Source organism: Corvus brachyrhynchos, unplaced genomic scaffold (assembly GCF_000691975.1).
Source record: "Corvus brachyrhynchos isolate BGI_N302 unplaced genomic scaffold, ASM69197v1 scaffold331, whole genome shotgun sequence".
Lineage (NCBI taxonomy): Eukaryota > Metazoa > Chordata > Aves > Passeriformes > Corvidae > Corvus > Corvus brachyrhynchos.
Genome location: NW_008237229.1, coordinates 1,007,028 through 1,025,764, shown reverse-complemented (window position 1 = coordinate 1,025,764; position 18,737 = coordinate 1,007,028). Strand labels below are relative to the sequence as shown.

Sequence of the window (18,737 nt, the reverse complement as noted above, 5' to 3'; positions counted from 1 at the left end):
TTTCTCTCTGTCCTCATTATATGGATGATATTAGCACACAAGTTTTAAACTACTCATTTTTTCATGAGATTTCTCATGCAGTAGATGTGCATTTCAAATTAGTTTTCCTTTAAAAGAGAAGTCACTGGTGTTCAGAAGAGGCTGGGAGATACACAAGGGCTGGTTTTGTCATTGCCAGAAAAGCTTTGATCCAATAGAAGCTATGGAAACCAAAACTTGGTAAAAAAAAAAGGACATAAGACATCTGCTAAAGAGCTATAGAAATGTGATGACATTAAAACAAAAGTTAGAACGATCTACTTACCTACCAAATCTACATGCACTATGAGTATGCCTGTATTATAGCGTTGGGATAGCAACATGCTGAAGAAAAACAATTCCAGTCTTAGTCTACATTTACAGATATTTCAGAAAAATTTTTTTAACTGTTAAGCTGAAATTTATCATAATGCTTCTCAGCCCAGTCACATTTTTGTATGGTCGTTAGTATGGCACAGTTCCACCTAGCTAGTTCTGAATTATCCAAGTCTGAACCAAAGCGGGGTCTAGGGCTTTTTAGTGCTAAAAATACTTGCAATGCTTTTTAAAGCTTGTATCACTGTAATATGGATATATATAATAACTTTAGTCCAGCTGTGGACTGAGGTTTGTGGGTGCATATCTCCCTACACAGTTGTCCTGCTGAGCTGAAGAGGAGGCATGAAGGATCAACTTCTTCTCTGTGGAATCTTATAAATAACATGATTTGAAAAGACAAATGCCAATTTTTCCATTCATTCTTTTTTTTTCCTTTAAAAAGCCACAAGAAACCAAATGCCTCCTGTTCTCTTTAACCCTAATTCTTTGGGATGCCTAATGCATTTCAGCCAACTTTTCCACCTCTTTCCTCCCAACGTTCTGCTATTTCTGTAAAAATGTGCTGTCAGTTCAATGTACCCTGGAGCAGTAGCCCCAGTATGGTCTGAATTCCCAGCCAATAGCCTGGGCAGTAATGACCTTCTGAAGGCAAGGATGAGTCTGAAGGAACCACAGAACTGGCTGAGTGGTTTCCAACAGCATGTGTTGCTTTGGGCACATAGCCCAAAGAGGGTGAGTGGGGTGGCTCACAGCATTCCCTTGGAAGAGACATTATGGATGTAAGTTTATGGATCCTAACTTCTGTGTAGTTCTGTCATCCAAGTACGGAAAACCCAACAGAATGGCTTGTGTGTGAAAAGGGGACTCCTGACTTTTAGGAAGGCTGTGTAGGATGTTTTCTGTATGCTAATTTATTTTCCAATTCTTTCCACTCTTTTCTCTCCCTTATCCACAGAATATTTTCAAGCCTAACAACAGCCTTAAGTCAATGTTTGAAAAAGGGTTTGCTCTTCAAGCAGTGTTTAGAGTTTGGAACACAGCCCTTTCAGTATTTCAAGTACTTTTCATCATGAAACTCAATATTCAGGGCTTGGACTGTGAAACATGAAGTTTTGACTTTTCTCCCTGTATTTATCAGTCCTTTTTGCCCCAGAAAAATAATATTTCTACCACAACCACCACCACCTTCTCCAAATATACTATTTTTTTGCCCATTTCTAGGGGTTTGTTGCTCTTTCCTCCTCTATTCTCCCCTCCCTTATTCTCCTCTTCTTTGCTTACTCTCCTTCCCTTTCCTTTTCTCATTTGATCACTTTTAGCATCTCCATTTTAGGGTTCAGCTATTCAAATGTCAGTCAGTCTTGATATTCCATTCTCCTACCCCAGACTTGCAGGCATCACTCTTGTCTCCTTCCATGTGAGGAGAGTGAAATAAATATGCAGAAGATAGCCAGATGAAATAAAGATTCAGACAGTTCATAAAATCCAACACAAATTTAGAAGTTCTACAAATATGGATTTCCCAAACCCAACCCAGCACAGTGAAATGTTCTGATGCCATTGCTGTGAATAACCATGCAATAGCTAAATAACTGACCCAGAAACAGAAATCCTGTAATATTAACTGCTAAATCAGGAAATTCAGCTCCTAAAGTGATTAGACGCAGACATTTTCTTCAAACTATAATCTTAAAGGAGTACACAGAGTTGTAGGAAGATGCAGCAACTTGAAATCTCATCTAGACAAAACTGTTACAGAAGTTAAATCCAATAGAAAAAGAGTAAGAGACAGTAGAAGATTTTCTATCAATTGAAGTCAAGACTGGATACCATTCTAGACTATAAACTCTTTTTCAACCACAAGTTTGTCGTTCAGTAGAAGAATTATTGGGTGTCCTACATTGTGCAGGAAGTCAGAATTATTACTTCCTTTCCTGTCCTTGAAAGTTACGAGGCAAATCTTTGCCTGAAATCAACTCCTAAAACATGAGCACGTGCAGAATCTGAACTTACAAATATGTTAAAAAAAATAAAAAGCCAAATAATTTTTAGTGAACGCAAAATACGCAGACCTAACAGATATGTAATGACTGGTTTTGATAATTCTGTGTATGAAATATATTTTTTGTTTACATAACCATTTTTTGTTCATATTTAGTACCATGACTAATTACTCCAATTCTTATAATATATTAATGTAATAATTAAGTAATGCATGCAATAAAAGTTTCAGCAATGTGGAGTTTTAGCAACTTCAGCAGCTCCTTAGGTGAAATATCTGTGGGTGCAACAGGAATTTGTTTTTCTGTTCAATTTAAATTGGAATTCCTCTTCTGAATTTTAATGTTAGACTAATATAGAATGTGGGAATTTTGTATGGTCACAGCTTACAGCTTTGTCAGGAAGTCCTGAAAGATGGAAGTGCATTGGCTAGAAGGATGATTCACAGATTCAATAGGAAGCTTTGCTGGGAAAACAAGCGTATGGAGTAGTAACTGGACAAAAAGATGCCACCTTTATTTTAAGAACTATTTTTCACTGTGTTATTTCAGAGCAATTCTCAGTCAGACATTAAAGTTCCTCTTGTCCTTTTATAATTTCTATAGTTTTTTTCAAATTTTTTCTGCTATGGATTTTTCAGAATACCAGTGAGGACGTTGAAAAACCCAGCTTTAGTTCTTTGCAAGAGTAGAAATATTAATCTATTCACACCTTGCAAACCTCCATTTTCATTTGTGACATTGCATGCAGTCTTTTGGAAAGTCAAATAAATCCATGAGTAAATAAGTTTCTTGTAATTTGTTTTACTTATACTCTGTATCCAGGTACACATGTACTTGTCTTGTTTGGTAGTGTGTCTCTCCCACTTAGGACTCATTCTGACCTTACTGATGGCATGCAGGTATGATGGGTAAGATGAAGTCAAATCAAGATCAGAGCTGGACTCAAATACAGCTGGTTGGGATCAATACTGAATGTAAAGACATCTTTGCAGAATGAAGTATGCAGAACTGAATAATGCCCTAATTTATATTGCTTATACATTTAATGACAGCCATCCCGGTGTAATTAGAAGCTTTATGTAAGAGAAGATGACTCTATTTCTCTGAAAAAAGTTCTGCACCAGCAGTTCTCATTGAGGATAATGATGAAGCATAAATATTGAGTGAGTAGCAACTTGTAGCGGTACTGGAGGCCAGAACAGACAGAACGAGCACTCCCAAGGCAACAGTGAATTTTGAACGTGATAAACAGGGAATGTTGTGTTGAGTACATTGTGACTAACAAGTCTCAAAGCCCAAGGAGAAATCAGAAATGAGGAGCAGTTTCTCTACATCCATGATTTATGAGATGAAACATTGCATACATTGAAGTGAAATACATTAAACTACATTGCTGGCCATGTGGCATCTTAGAGGGAAAAGATGTGCTGTAACTTCTGAATATTTGATGGATGCAGGACCAGAAGGGAGCAGAATTAAATCCAATATTATAATGTATGAATAATTTGAAGCCAGCAAATGAAACTAAGAGAATGAGAATTTAACTGAAACATAATAAAATTTCCAAACCATTAGGACTATGTGGAATGTTTTCTTTTCAGTGGAGATAAAACACAAGTTGTTCTGACTTTATAGCTATATATGACTATAGGAATGGAATATGTGATATGAAGGTCATGTCTATTTGGCAGAAATTTCTGAGAACCTTCAGGAACTTTCCCTCATTTCTGTAGGAAATACTCAGCACTGACTGTCAATGGAAAGACTTTGCACTTCAGTAAGAATTTTGGATTTCACTCTGATGCTTATGAGACAGAAATAGGGTGAATCATACTGTGCTTACATAGAAGAGCTTAAAATGAACTAAAGACTGAGAGCTGTGTTGTGAAACAGAGATAAAAGAGGAAACTAACAGGAACTCAACAACTAATAGGAACTCAACAACCCTGATCACTGATGAGCAGAAATGACAAGTCATTTGGAGAGAGGAAAGCAGGCAAACAAGATGTTCCTCTATGCTGATAGAAATATGAACTGAATACAGTCCAGCATGAATTTCACCCAGATGGAGCCAAACTGTAACATCAGCTCTGAATGTTCTTGGATGCTGTGGAAGTTTGAGTCTGAGTCAGCTCCAAACACAGCTCGTTCAGCTCCTTTAAGTTGCAGCAATTTACGTTGTATGCAGGACTTTTTTTTTTTTTCCCAGCCTTGTATTCACCCAAAAGCTCCGAGAGATCCTAAAGTTTATACCTTTGGCCTGTGTTGACAATCAGAATGAGAAGTGAGTGCTGATAGATTGCTTAATAAAATGCTATGGAGCTCTCCTTCTGGGAGTTAATGGTATTGTGCCCATGCACCAAATCCACAGTTAAGAGCAGATGTAATATTTTCACTTTGCAGCATCCAAAAGGCAGATTTCAGGCAGCACATCTCTGTTGAATGTTGTTCTTATTCTTTGTATTATTCAGCTTTTCATGTTGGATCTTACTAGGTAGAGGAATAACTAAGCTTTTAGACACCCTTTAAAATTAAATGTTTTGGTTTTGGGTGGGTTTTTTTGTTAATGTATTTGGTTTTTTCATTCAGACAAGCAGTAGTCTGGGATTTATTGTTCTACCAAGAAGGAATTCTCCTTAATTGTCTCTTAGAATCAGACCTTTTTTGGTAAAAAATGAAAACTCTCACAGACATTATGGTAGAAAAAGGTTTTGTCAATAGACAGAAGTGTTCATAGTAAGTACTTACGCATGCTACTGGTAGCTCATGCCCTAACTTTGGAACTCTGCAAGCTGTTTTACAGAGGAAGAGCCAGATTAATTATTGTTTCCTATTAGTTTTGTTTCAGTATTTAACACATCTACTAGGCATCCAACATCTTGTATTAAATTTGAAAATGTTGGGGATTCTTTTTTAATTTTAAGTGAGATTTTTTCCAACATATGTTCCTTAATTGACAGAAATACTGTGTTAACCCAGTTTTTCCAGAAACATCAAATATCTGTCATTGATATTAATACTTCTAATTAATTTTTCTTCTTTTTCTTCCCTCAGTTATTTGACCATCTGAAACAATAACCTTTCTGAATATTTTCATTTTTTGTTTACAAAAGCTATGAGTTCAATAGAACCCTGTACATTTATAAGCATTGGTGTAATTAGATAGCAATTTATTAATAGTATTAGCTTTTCAAAAGATCAGTAAACTGTTCAGTGTGCCAAGGAGACATACTTTACAGCTGTGTCCTGGCAGGGTGACTGAAATGGTGTTACACGTCAGTTTACTAAATCTCTCTGAAATGTCATGTTGCTGTGATTTGCCAAATGGACTTGCAGCCAGAATTTCTCTTCCCATTTTCTGTAGCTCTGGATCTACAGGGAGCAGGTCATTGCAAGTTTTCTCGTTGGACATAGTAGATATTTTATTATTATACTCCCATTTTTTTATGTTGAAAACTGATTGCAAAAAACCACTTCTTTTTACTAAATATGTGGAATGAAAAGACTCACTGCTTTTTAGATGTGATGGCAGATGCTCTTTTTGAACAGAGCAGTTGGTATTAAAACTAAGCAAAAATTGCCTCTGAAATATTTTAAAATATTGTTAAGATTTGGTGTTTAGTCTCTAAAAAGGCTGCTTTGGTTTTTTATATTCACAGGTTGTTCGGAGTCACTTCTCTTACTCAGACAAACTGCTCAAGCACTTGGATGATCATCAAAAATCAAGAGCTACATTGGTATCACCACGCTAATCCAATCTTACTGCTGGTGATGTACTACACCCTCGCAACTCTCATCCGTCTCTGGCTGCAAGAGCCCATTGTAAGGGTAACTTCCTTCTCTCCTCCCATGGCTGGTGACTGTGAGGCTGCCCAGTGCAGATACTTGCTAGCACACATGCAAACATTTAGGAAAATTAAGGGGAACAGACACCAAGTGCAAGGTGGTACTTTGAATTTGGTCCTTTTGCAAAGTGTCTTCAGGAGTCTGATCTAACACGGATGTTATTCTTAAAATCATCAGGACTGTTATGCAAGGAATGCAATGGCAGAGCATTAATGGTTTGATTTGGAAAGCAGGTATCAATATGCAGAAGTGGCTGGGCTTGATTGACTCAATGATCTTAAAGGTCTTTTCCAACCTAAATGATTCTGTGATTCAAATTTAGGTGCTATCGAGTGAAATGCCAACACCCAATGCTTGACTACCAGAACAGAGGTAGGATACATTCTGGCACAGGGTACTGTAAGACAAAACACAAATTTGCAATTTTATCACAGATAAAGAAAAATTTAAACCTTTCCTCCTGTGTGCCTGAGTGAAAATCCCAGCTTTCATTTAAGAGCAAGAGAAGAAGGAGGAAAAAAAAAGTAAATCTTTACTTCTTCCAGTTTCAGAGGAAAATGGGTATATAAGAACCCAGAGGTACCTTAAAAACTTAGAAACTGAAAGTATAAAAAGGATGATCCTAGGCATTACTTATTTTAATTTCCTGATCCTCAGAGGCCTGATGTAAGTTTTCAAGTTGAGGTTTAGTAGTGCTGTAAACCACAATGAAAATACTCATGACCATACTGTGAATTAGTGGAGTTTGTAGTAGCAAGTAAAAATGTTCAAGGTTTTCTTATTTTAAGGGTGTTTCTTCATATAATGGATAATGCAACAGTTTAACATTTTAAAAGGCAATCAAAATACATCACCTCTGAATTGAGATGTCTGGTATTTGGGGGTTACATATATAGGGCTTCAAAAGGTGAACGATGCCAGAGCCGTCAGCTCGAGCTATTAAAAAATTGTGTCTTAAGTTTCCAGAAACCTTAATACTATCTTTTCTAAAGGCATGAGATTGTCGTCAGTACCCTCTGGCAGTGGGTATTTTTAGGGTTTTTTCCTTTTATTTTTTCTGCAGCTGCAGCATCTGGAAAGTAGATTTTTTTTTTTCTTTCTTTAAAAGAAAACTGAGATTTCCAGATAATAATATGATTTTAGCACTGGGGCTGTAACTAAAACTTCACATCTCACAAAGTGCTTAGTAAAACCATGAGAACTATTCACGGAGGAGTAAGCACATGTGAAATGCAGTTAGTGGGAGCTGTGTGATCTCAGCAAGTCTGGGAATTGATTTCCAGTACCTGTGTTGTTTTCATCCAACAGTCTCCATCCTAAAGTTTGGTGTTGGATCTAAGGTAGTTGCAGGGCTTTTTCAGTGGAGAGAAGTGGGTCTTTCTGTCTAGGATAGAGTGAATGCTGCAATTTCCTGCAGGGACTCGAGAGGAACTATAGTGGTCTTGCCTGCACTTCTATTTTTTAGACTGCTTGTGGTGTCTGAGATAGATATTCCCATAAAACACTAAAACCAGTCTCTGAGAACTGCCAACAAGTGAAATTAGAGATGCTTTCCAAGCAGTTGAGCTAGAGTAAGTATTAAAAGACATTAATATAAGAAACACTGATGTCTCTCAGACCCATGGCTACATGAGAGGCAATAGAAAGTCTTGTCACTCCCAAGGGAACTTCAGATGCCAGGCAAATGATTCTTCCCTGCAAAGATAAATGGATGCTTATAAAAGGGAACACCATAAAGGAAAGATTATCCATGCATTAATGCATATTTTTGATGCACAGGATGTTAGCAATGCAAGTATTTGTCATTAGAGATGCTGAGATTTGCAAAATTTACTGTATTTTCTGTATTTTCCACACTTCCTCCTTATGTTTTCTTTTGTTGTGGTTTTTTTTTTGTTTGGGTTTTTTTTTTTTCTGTTGTTATTTTTGGTTTGCTGGTTTTGGTTTTTTTTTTTTTTTTTTTGTCTGTAAGTGTTTTGGGTTTGTTTTGTGGTGCCATAGATCAGGATTTGAAATTTCTCTTACTAGATTTTCCCTAGTAGACTCCATTCTCAGTTATTTAAGTCCAGAAATAACTGTATTCCAGGTTTCATTGAAATCTTTCTAAACTTGTGAATTTGTAGTGCATTTGATTCATTATGGAACTAAGTATATAACCTGTCTTTGCCGTCCCCAGTGATTTTGAAGTCACTCTGTATTTAGGATCTCACTATTAACCTACCTATAGTTGAATGACTGGTGAAGACAAAATGCTATGAGGTGTTTAGTGTAAAGCAGTTGTTCTCTATGTACTGCTGTCCTGTACAGTAAGAAGTGGCTCATCTTACAAATTTTGTTCAAAAGAATCTCTTGAACAAAACCTGTTTTGAACAAAACAAGAAAAAAAAACTTTTTCAGTCTAAAAAGATTACAAAAGCTATATGTAATACTGGTGTATCAGATACTAAAAGCAGAGTAAAATATGTAGACCTGATGGGGTTTTTTTTCCTGTGTGAATTACATCTTGGGGTCCTCTTGTGGATAAAATTCCTTCTGGATTGCAGCAAGAATTGTTTTTGAGACAGATGCTCTTGAGACTGTCTCTAAATGCTGCAGTTGATGAACAATTTTGCAGGAACAGACCCCACTTCACATCTTGAGTTTCAAGGTGCAGTTTTTTGTGTGTGCACCACAATGCCAAAGTATGGCGTGTCTGAAATTTCAGTGTATGGTCTCCACATGGGATTCTGAATGGATCTTACTCATGCAAAGTGACCGTGGCAGTCAGTGGAAGATTTGCTTTTCTTATGCTTGCTATTTTGGATCCTGACTTGTTCTAACATTGAGTCTTGTGAAATTCTACCTCTGCAAATAAGAAAAAGCAATCTGTCTCTGGAGATTTCAGCTCATAGTTGTAACTGCTAGCACTGAATATATGAATAGAGCCCATTCATTCTGTGCTGTGAGTGGTAACTAATAGTACAGGAGTCAGCAGAGTTACAGCAGTTGAATGTAGAGTCCTCTTATAAAATTTTTATAATTGTTTGAATTAAAAGGTATTTAAGAGTTGCTGAGGAAGAATGAAAAAATTACACAAGTCAAAGGACTCTCACAAGTTGTGCTTGTGTGACTAGTACTGTGTTTTCTGAGTTTTCTTCCTCTTCTGAGCAAAATGATTTCCCACCCTTCCCTGTCATCTCTTAGGCTAAAAATATCTTACTAAAAAAATTGTGTATATCTTATGTCTTTTGTGTTGTTTTTGTCACCCTGGTGCCAAACTAAATGTCTTTGATAAGCAGTTCTTTATGGTTCATATTTATATTAAAGTTTCAGACAGCAGTGGCAAGTATTTTAAGCACAGGATCAGTTTATTTCATCTTACAGTTTTGCTAAGAATGCCCTTTTACAATCAAATACAAATATACAGTCACATGTGAAATGTGCTACCATTTCCTCTGAGAAGTGAAATTAACTAATAATCATTGTTTATCTAAGTCAAGATTTTAAAAATACGACCTTGCTGTTAGGATTGGAATGAGGAGAGTTTCAAAATGAGCTAGGACGTTTGGATGTCCTGTTCCCATGGGTAGCTTTGCAGGGTACTCTGCCCAGCATCCTGATTTATTCTTGTTCTATTACATCAGAGGATTTTGCCTAAGCAATGAGAACAGTTGCCACCAGCAAGCTGCCACTCAGGAGGCACAGGAAGAGCTCTGGTGGGGTTCGAAGAGCAGCTGTAACCTACTGTGGTTTGCACTCCTCCTCACCTTAGTGATAACAGTTGCTGTCTCAGATGGAGAAATAAACCACATGGATCAGAGACAATCACAGAGTCACAGGACAGTCCAGATTGGAAGGAACTTGGGAAGATCATATGAAGAAACTTCTTCTGAGAACAAGGCCTCAGATTAGATTTTCATGGGCCAAATTTTGGATGTTTCCAGCAGAGGCTACGAATGCCAGTGGTTCATTGTTCTTATGGTGGGAAAAAAATTTAAGAATAAATAAGAAATATATATATATATACCTTTTTTTTTAATATTCAGAAGATGTTTCCCTGGAGCGAGTTATGTCCTTAGCCTCTTGTCCTATAACTGTGCATCCCTGTGAGAAGAGTACCCTTGTCTTCTCTAAAACTACAATTTCATTGCTGTAAATTTAAAAAAAAACCTAATTCCTGCATCCTTCAGCTTCCCCAACCCTCTAATCATCTTGACAATTTTCTGTGGGATCCTCTCCAGATTTTCTATGTCTCTCTTGAGCTGGGGATGCCAGAATTGCATTGCAGGTATGGCCTGACACTTGCCAAGTAGAGTGGAATAATCACATCCCTTGATCTGCTGGCAGTACTCTGGCTGATGCAGTCCAGGACGTGTCTGCCTTCATTGCTGCTGGAATGCAGTGCACTGCTGGCTCTTGTTCAGCTTGCTGTGCACCAGCACCACCAGAGCCTCTTCCACAGAGCTGCTTCCCACACAGCCTGTCCAAAGTCTTTGCTGTTACCTGGGTTTATTCCAGCTGCAGGACTTTATCTTTGTTAAACCTTGTGCATTTTTTGTTGTCCCATCTCTGTATGGTGAGTCTTTCTTCTGGCCCATTTACCTCCTCCCAGTTCAGTGTCATTCACAAATATTCTGTGGGTGCAATTGCATCCAGGTAGTTTTGAATAGGACCAGACCTAGTGCCAGTCTCTGAAGAACTTCACTCATGGCAATCTACCTTTTTGTCTTTGAGACTTTACCCTACTTGGAGAAAGGCAGTTCAGCTAGTTCTCCACCCATCTTGTGTTCCATCTGTCAAGTGTGTATCTTACCAGCTTGTCAGTAAAGACATCATGGAACAGTGGTCAAAGATGCTGAAATCAAGGTACATGGAGGTCTGTGTAATTCTGGTGTCATGTAACTAGCAGTTACAGAAAATCTCTGTCATTGTTTCTGAAAATGTCATCTCAGAGTCATCTATCATAAACCAGGTGTAGTAGCAACTAAAAGATGCTTCAGACATGCTTTGGAGAGGGAGCATTAGCTGGGGGGAAATTTCAGTTCCTCTGCTAAAATTGTATTTACAGAGCTATAGCTACTGCTGTCATTTGTTGTCATTTAGCAGATGCCTGATGAAGAGAAATCTGTCAGCAGGGAAGATGACAAAGAAGTCCCCTGCAGCCCAATTCCAATGACAGCAGAGAGGAGACGCAGTCTGTGGTATGCAAGCCACTATACAACTGATGAGAGAAAAGTAAGACTGGAGGGGGAAGGGTCTCTGCGTTACACAATTACTTTGAATTAGGGGCAGCAGTGTTATGTAGGTTGCAAGTAAGATCTTCACGTGTGATTGTATAAATCAGATACAATATCAAGGCTGCATGGTAGAGTTGGATAGCATATATTTTGTAAAAATGAATAAAAAAAAACCAACCAGGAGCCAGTTTAAGGAAGTAAATGAAAAGCATGCTCTATGTTTTTGGCTTCCACATTTTAGAAGTGTAGGGCTGGGCTTTTGTCATGGGGCCATTATCTTTGAGCAAACCATCTAGAAAGTCTGTCAGGGAGCTAAATCTGGTGTAAAGATCTGATCTGACTCGTAACTACTGATTAGCACTGTCGTTGGTGAGTGGAGACTGCCAGTTTATCTTTTCCTAAGCATACTGGTGTCCTTGGAGATATAAAGAAGGCAGTTTAAGCAGTTGTATAAAATCTCCTGGAAGGGTCCAGCTCTATACCGTCCGTCCGCACCAGCTGCACTGCAAAATTTCATTTGTTGAGTTACTGTCAAATGTGGGACATATGAACATTCATATATACTAAAGCCACATATACTCAAGCCCCAAGAAATCCACTATAATAATAGTAATGGGAAATGAGCTGGCAAATGGATAAAGTATCATATTTTATATTTGTATCACCATTTTATTGGAACTATTTTTATAATTGTAGTAATTCTAATGATTGTTTAAAAACTTAGTTTTTAAGCATTGGATCATTAGAAAGACATTAGAAAGCAGTTAATCAGTATAATGCCATACTGATTAATTCTTTGACCTAGCATCCAAAATTTCAATACAGCATTCTCAGTTCTGGTTTAAAATTCACAGGAACATACAGTAAAATTATTATGTCAATGTTGTGGCACACTGAATATAATTTTATGGCATCGTATGATTCTGCTGACTTTTTAAGAATTCCTTCTGAATTTCTTGGTGCAAATCTGCAAAAGTCAGCATATATGCATGTATGTATTCAAGAAGTTAGACTTACTAATGCTTGAGCCGTGCTTCTGTAATAATTTGTCCTTGCATTGCTTTTTGCAGCTTCTGTCAATGACCCAAGATGAATACAAGCCATCGGATGTTAGTATACTACTAGTCTTTGTAATTTTGCAATTCTTCTCAATGTGTGTTAATGCAGATAACACTGATGCATACAAATAAAACTTTAGATGAAATTTGTAAAACTTCTAGATTTTTGGTTAGCCTGACATTTACCTTATAATCTTGATTATCCTAAATGTAATTGTCTTCCGCTTCCTTAATAATTTCCCTGAGAAACCATTGATTGATCACCTGAAATTAAGATGCTTTTAGTAGTACCAACTGGCAAACGATCTTTGCTATTTCATTGGGTTTTAAGAAGATATGAAAATATGCTTTCTAATGCAAGCCACCTTTACATTTGATTTAGTTCCTTTGCATTATTTTTTAATTTCATTCATGTTGGAATGCTGAGGACCTTAAAGCATGACCAACAGCACATATGAGTTCAATTTACAGATTACAGAAAATCCAGGTCTTTATTTGAACAGACAGCAAATGATCAATTTATCTTGACTGCCATAGACCTTAGCAGACTCTGAAATCAGAAATGTCCCCTCTGCTCCGCACACACAGAAGAATGGAGATTCAGATGAATTTTGGGAGCATCTATGACTTAACATAAACATGCTCCAGTCTGTACTTGGTGCAGCTGCTGGATGTGACTGAGCATAACCCAGATACTATGCTGAGACAGTTCACAGGCTGTTGCACATGCCTGTGCATAGTTTTGACAAGCAAGATATGCTCCTATCTCACAGCCTGGGCAGAAGTCAGTCTTGAGCGTGTACTGCCATCACTAACCCATTGCACGTGAATTTATGCCAGTAGGAAAGTCACAAATGATTGTAAGGTTTCTGGAGCCCTTATCCAAAAAAGCACAAGAGCTGAAATTGAAATCACCAAAAAAAACCATGAAAAAGTGTTGAATTAGCACTACCAAGTGACAACGTGGCATCAATAACAATAATTACCACAAGTCGTTTTATTAACAACAGCAAAAATAGATCTCACCACTAATAATTCAAATTTGAAAGTCATTTATAGGCACTATTTTCATAGCTACTGGAAATAATTAGATGTGAACTGAAAATCCCGATGTAATAGTTTGCCTAAGAAGGAGAATGAATTTTTGGTTAGTTCTATTGGTACAGCATAAAAATCTAACAACAGTTGATTTTGGAAGCTGTTCTGTGCTACTTTTGCATGCAACATGACTATAACATATCACTTTCTTGGAAGTAACTGCAGTTACTTGTTAACCTCTTTTAACATTGGCACTCCAAGAGTAGCAAAACACAGAAGTAGGAGTCACACTCTTCTGAGTGCCATGGTAAATGCAATGCCTCTCTCCCATGTCCTGGCAGGTGCTGCTGGTAACAGTGAACGGGAACCCTGCTGACTATCACACCATCCACCCCGCACTGCCATTAGAAAATGGTCCAGCCAAAGCAGATGTGTACTCCACACCACAGTACAAGTGGGAGCCTTCGGATGGCACGTCAGGTAGGGAATTGCCTAGGAATTGTCCTTAGTTCCACGTGGTTTTCTTATTCTGTATCTCCAGTCACTGCCTCTAGCATTTCTTGTCATTTCGGTAAGCTCTTTGGCCTGTTAAAGGTAAATACCTGCTGTCACCTTACACTGATGGATACCCATATGGCAATTTTGTAAACTGGGCTGTAGGTGTATACCATCCAAAATACTTTGCCTACCAAAACTGTGATTTGAAGTAGCTGTCAGAGCAATTGCAAGCAAAATAATTCCAGGAGAGGATGCATATACTCTCTTTAGACCAGCATGGATTGCAAATAAGAATTTCTTTTTCTACTTAGAAAAGGAAGAGGAGGAGGAAGAAGAAGAGGAAGTTACTCAGGAGGAAAAAGAAAATGTTAAATTGCATGCCCTGGTCTCTGTGTTTCAATTTATCATGAAGCAAAGCTACATTTGTGCTCTGATAGCTATGATGGTAAGTAGTGGCAACGAAAAGAGTAATGCTGTTGGTTTTACAAAAGTCTTCTCAATGCCTTTCTGAAAGTTATCTCATCAGCTGGTTCTCAGCAAGTCTTTGCATCAGGCTTAGAAAATATCAATATGGTGTCTGCATCATTTTGAGCCCATTTTAGGTTATTAATGCATAATTCCCAGGCCTGTTACAGACCTTTAAATAGGGCGACACGTGGCGTTCTGGTTAAACATCACATTTCCAGGACTGGGAGCCCCAGGCTTTGTTGTCTGTTGAATATCAGAAAACCACTGGGTCTCAGTTTTCTATTGATTCCCAAGCTTCTGCACAAGCAGGTTTGTCATGTGTTTGCACCACTCAGAAATTTGCCTATAGAATTAAAGTACGTCATACTGATATAGAAAACTGTAAAAATACAGTTCCTAATTCAGATGATGCATGCATCCAATTACTCTGGGAAGAAAGGATCTATAAAGCCTGGTTTCCTGTATTGACACAGAAAGATCTCAAGGAAAATACAACTTTGTGCCAAGCCAGATTTTCCTGTTGTTTTACTTTTCACCCTTCTTTCTCTTTTTCATGCCGTTGCTTGTTTTTAAGCCTCCTTGTTGAAAATACTTTGAGCTGCATTATACCAAGTTTTCCACATAATGAGTAGATGTCTTTCTATATTCCCAATGCAAGCTTTGCTTTTACTGTTTTGGAAAAATTTCAACTATGATGAAATTAACCATAAAGCTTCTTGGCCCAAATTTGCATTAAAAATGGTAAAACAAATTACCTTGGCTGCCTCTTGTTTGCATAAAGTTTCAAACTTTATTTGCTGTCTTTAACAGAAAAAGTTTCCCCCTTAAATAAGGCAGGCTCCTTCTGCAAAATATGGACTTCAGTTGATGCATTCTGAGACATTAGCAAGTAGTTAGTTATTTTCATATTGACACAGTAGCTTTTTCTCAGTTTCTTTTAAACTCATGTACTTCTTAGATCATAGAATGGTTTGGATTGGAAGGGATCTTAAAAGTCATCTAGTTCCAACCCCACTGCCTTGGGCAGAGACACCTTTTACTAGACCAGGTCTGCATTTCCCTTTTAATTAATTTCTAGGGTCATACCTCTCAATATAAAAGGAGATCATATATTTGAAGAACTTTCTTGTAGTTTAATGCCAGCTTCTCTCTTCATGACATATTCCAATTTTATGTGACCCAAATTAATTTATTAATTTATTTGTGGTATGCTTTGATGCAAATTCCATTTATACTATAGCCACAGACAGCTCAGTGTAAGCTATTTTCTCGTATGAGAACAGAGTAGCATATTAGTGTTTTTCACATACCCTTAAAAGACATCATTTCCAGTGGGGCTAAGCTAACCTGATAGAAATATTCTTAATGTTTAATAATTTTCTATTTAAATTAAAAAGGAATATAAAAGGCTTTATTGAAGGTTATTCCACATTTATAGTAGCATATATACAGCTAAATTTAGTCCTGAATCAGTAACACACTGTATATAAAAAATACTTAAACCCCAAATCCTTTTCTTGAGTGTTTAATAGAGAAGCTTTTGCTAACTGAATTCTGAAAGCTGTAGAAAACATTCTGTAGCTGTGAGCGTTCAGGTAATCTACCACAGTTACTGTAGACTAAATGTTCTTCAGGTTAGGTGGGTGCTCACCATAGCTTTCCATTTTAAACCGACTCCACAAAAGCTAGAACAGTATGGAGTTAGTGCCATTTTTAAATGCTGTCAAAGGCCTTGAGTGTAGTATCCATTGATTAGGTTTTGCTATTCCTACTCTGAATTCTTTGCAAGAAGAACTTCTGTGCCCAAACATTAATCTTTATTTTCCATCTCTTTTAGTTTGGTGTAATGAGAAGCAATGAGTCTGCTTACGAAGTGCAGCTAATGCATAAAGCAGGGTTTGCCCTCAGAATCCACTTTCTGCATGTTCTCCAAGGGGTTTATTTTAGCTGGCCCAGTAGGTGATTAATATGGGTGAGAGTCTGATGAAAATGAAAATATGCACTATGTAGAGAAGTGTAAATGAAGTGTAACGGGAAATATGTGTCTATGTTGTTCCTGAATGGATCTGCGAGCATTTTTTCCTCTCCTTCCTCCTTCCACAAGGCGTGGAGCATCACGTATCACAGCTGGTTGACTTTTGTGTTACTGATCTGGTCTTGCACACTGTGGATGATTCGGGACCGAAGGAAATACGCCATGATCAGTTCACCATTCATGGTTTTTTATGGAAATTTACTGCTAATATTACAGTATATATGGAGTATTGAGCTCAAGAATGATGAACTTCCTCAAGTATCTGGTTTTTTAAAAAGAAAGGAACCTGGGGAGCTGGCATCAAAGGTAAGTGTAACAAACAGCTGAGATTTATTTATGACACCCCAATATACATTGTGATAAAAATATGGATCTCTTGACATTTCTTTAAGAGTGCATCCACAGTATTCAGTGTAATCACTTTCAGTAGCAATTCTAAAGTAAAGGGCAAGTCATTAGAAAGAGTCTTCAGAAAACTGCTTCTTGCATATTAAGCTAATACTAGAGCAAATGTTTCAGACACCTTTTACATTTTCATGATAATTCTGTAGAAAATACTTGGCGGATTGAAATTGCTCACTTGCTTGGTTTTATAAACTGGATTCAAAACCAGATGTTATTTGATTTGCTAGATTAACACCCATGGGATGTCAGACTGTCTCTGACTATGATGGCAACTGGAACTCTGTTGTAATTGCAATTACCAGTACTACTCACTCCCTAATGGTTTGGCACAAGCAGCAGCACATAGCTGTGACTGAGTTTTAATTCTTTATCCTTACACCTGAATCAGAATGAGTTGAAATCCATTTTAGGTTAGAAGTAAAAGAGTTTGCTGACCCCAGTGCATGACAAAGTTTTTCTTTGATGTCTTAAAAATGCATTTTGTTCTGCAAGTTTGCTCCTGGGAAAGGGACTGAGCACAAATAGGATGTTTTTTCCTATAGCACCCAAGAGGGGCATCTCAGAGAGTACATCTAGTTGGCACTGCTCCCCTTGTGCTAAGTGAATCAGTTCCCCTGTGACTCCTAATCACAATTTAAGTTGATTCTTTATCTCATCTTCCTTGCCGGCAATACCCTTTGGACAACCATTTCTGGGTCTTTAATGCACTTGAAAGTTAGTGAGTGCTGTATTATTTGTCTTGTAAAGGTAGGGCTAGTTTGGTAAGAGGCATAAAGCTCAAGGGGTTCTGCAAGAGAAGTTCTACAGCTTTTTTCAATTACTTCATAAATCTCTGAGGAGTTTTAACTGTCTTAATACTTCATTCACTTTGACATTATTTCTTATTAGCTATATCATCAAATATCTTGTCTAAAAACAGATGGTGTCAAGAAAGGAAGCTGTTGTTTATATATGATGATTTGGCCACATCCATAAAGCCATTAGGCGTTTACTGGGTTTTTTTAGGCTGAATAAAATTCACTCCATAACTTTCACAGAACTAGGGAATAGTTGAAGCCAAAACAGACTTCTGGAGGTCATTTGGTCCAACTCTCAAGCAAGGCCATCTAGACTTGATTGCCCAGGACCATACCTAGATGGCTTTTGAATAACCCCAAGAGTGAAAATTCTGTTACATCCCGGGGCAACCTGTGCCACTGCTCAATTACCCTCACAGGAAAAAAAAGTTTCCTGATGTTCGGAGGGATTCTCCTATGTTTCAGTTTGTGCCCGTTTCCTCTGGCCCTATCACTGGGAACCACTGAAAAGAGTCTGGCTCCAACCTCTTTCCATCTCCCTTCAGATATTTATAGAAATTGAATGAGATTCCCCCTGAGCTTTGTCTTCTTCATAGGAAAGATGCTTCAGTCCCTTCATGGCCATTCTACTGGACTCTCTCCTGTGCCTCCATCTCTCTTGTACTGGAGTGCCAAAACAGGGCACAGAACTCAAATCGTGGCCTCGTGAGTGCTGAGTAGGGAAGAAGGATCACCTTTCTCAACCTGCTGTCAAAACCTCCTAATGCAGCCATTAACATTCTTTGCCATAAGGGCACACTGCTGGCTTACTTGCAACTTGTTATCCACCAGGATCCACAGGCTGTCTGCCAAACTATGCTCCGGCTGGTTGGGCCACAACATGTAATGGTGCATAAGCTGGTTCTTCCTCCCCAGATGCAGGACTTTGTGCTTCACCTTATTGGATGCCCTGATGTTCCTGTCAGCCCCTTTCTCCAGCCTGTTGAGGTCCCATTGAATAGCAGCACAGCCCTCTG

The 18,737-nt window shown here is 37.9% G+C and overlaps 1 protein-coding gene across 6 annotated transcripts in view; it reads left to right on the top strand.

Moving 5' to 3' along the window:
• The window catches only part of PIEZO2 (piezo type mechanosensitive ion channel component 2), a 244,170-nt gene that overhangs the window by 134,956 nt on the left and 90,477 nt on the right, over nucleotides 1-18,737 (top strand). For 5 of the 6 annotated variants that reach the window (XM_017729452.1, XM_017729450.1, XM_017729447.1 and 2 more), the window contains 6 exons: nucleotides 6,020-6,182; nucleotides 11,289-11,420; nucleotides 12,493-12,531; nucleotides 13,860-13,998; nucleotides 14,328-14,461; nucleotides 16,589-16,825. In XM_017729452.1, the coding sequence (XP_017584941.1) occupies nucleotides 6,020-6,182; nucleotides 11,289-11,420; nucleotides 12,493-12,531; nucleotides 13,860-13,998; nucleotides 14,328-14,461; nucleotides 16,589-16,825 (844 nt within the window). The remainder of the gene's footprint in view (nucleotides 1-6,019; nucleotides 6,183-11,288; nucleotides 11,421-12,492; nucleotides 12,532-13,859; nucleotides 13,999-14,327; nucleotides 14,462-16,588; nucleotides 16,826-18,737) is intronic. The other variant, XM_017729451.1, reaches the window with a different exon arrangement.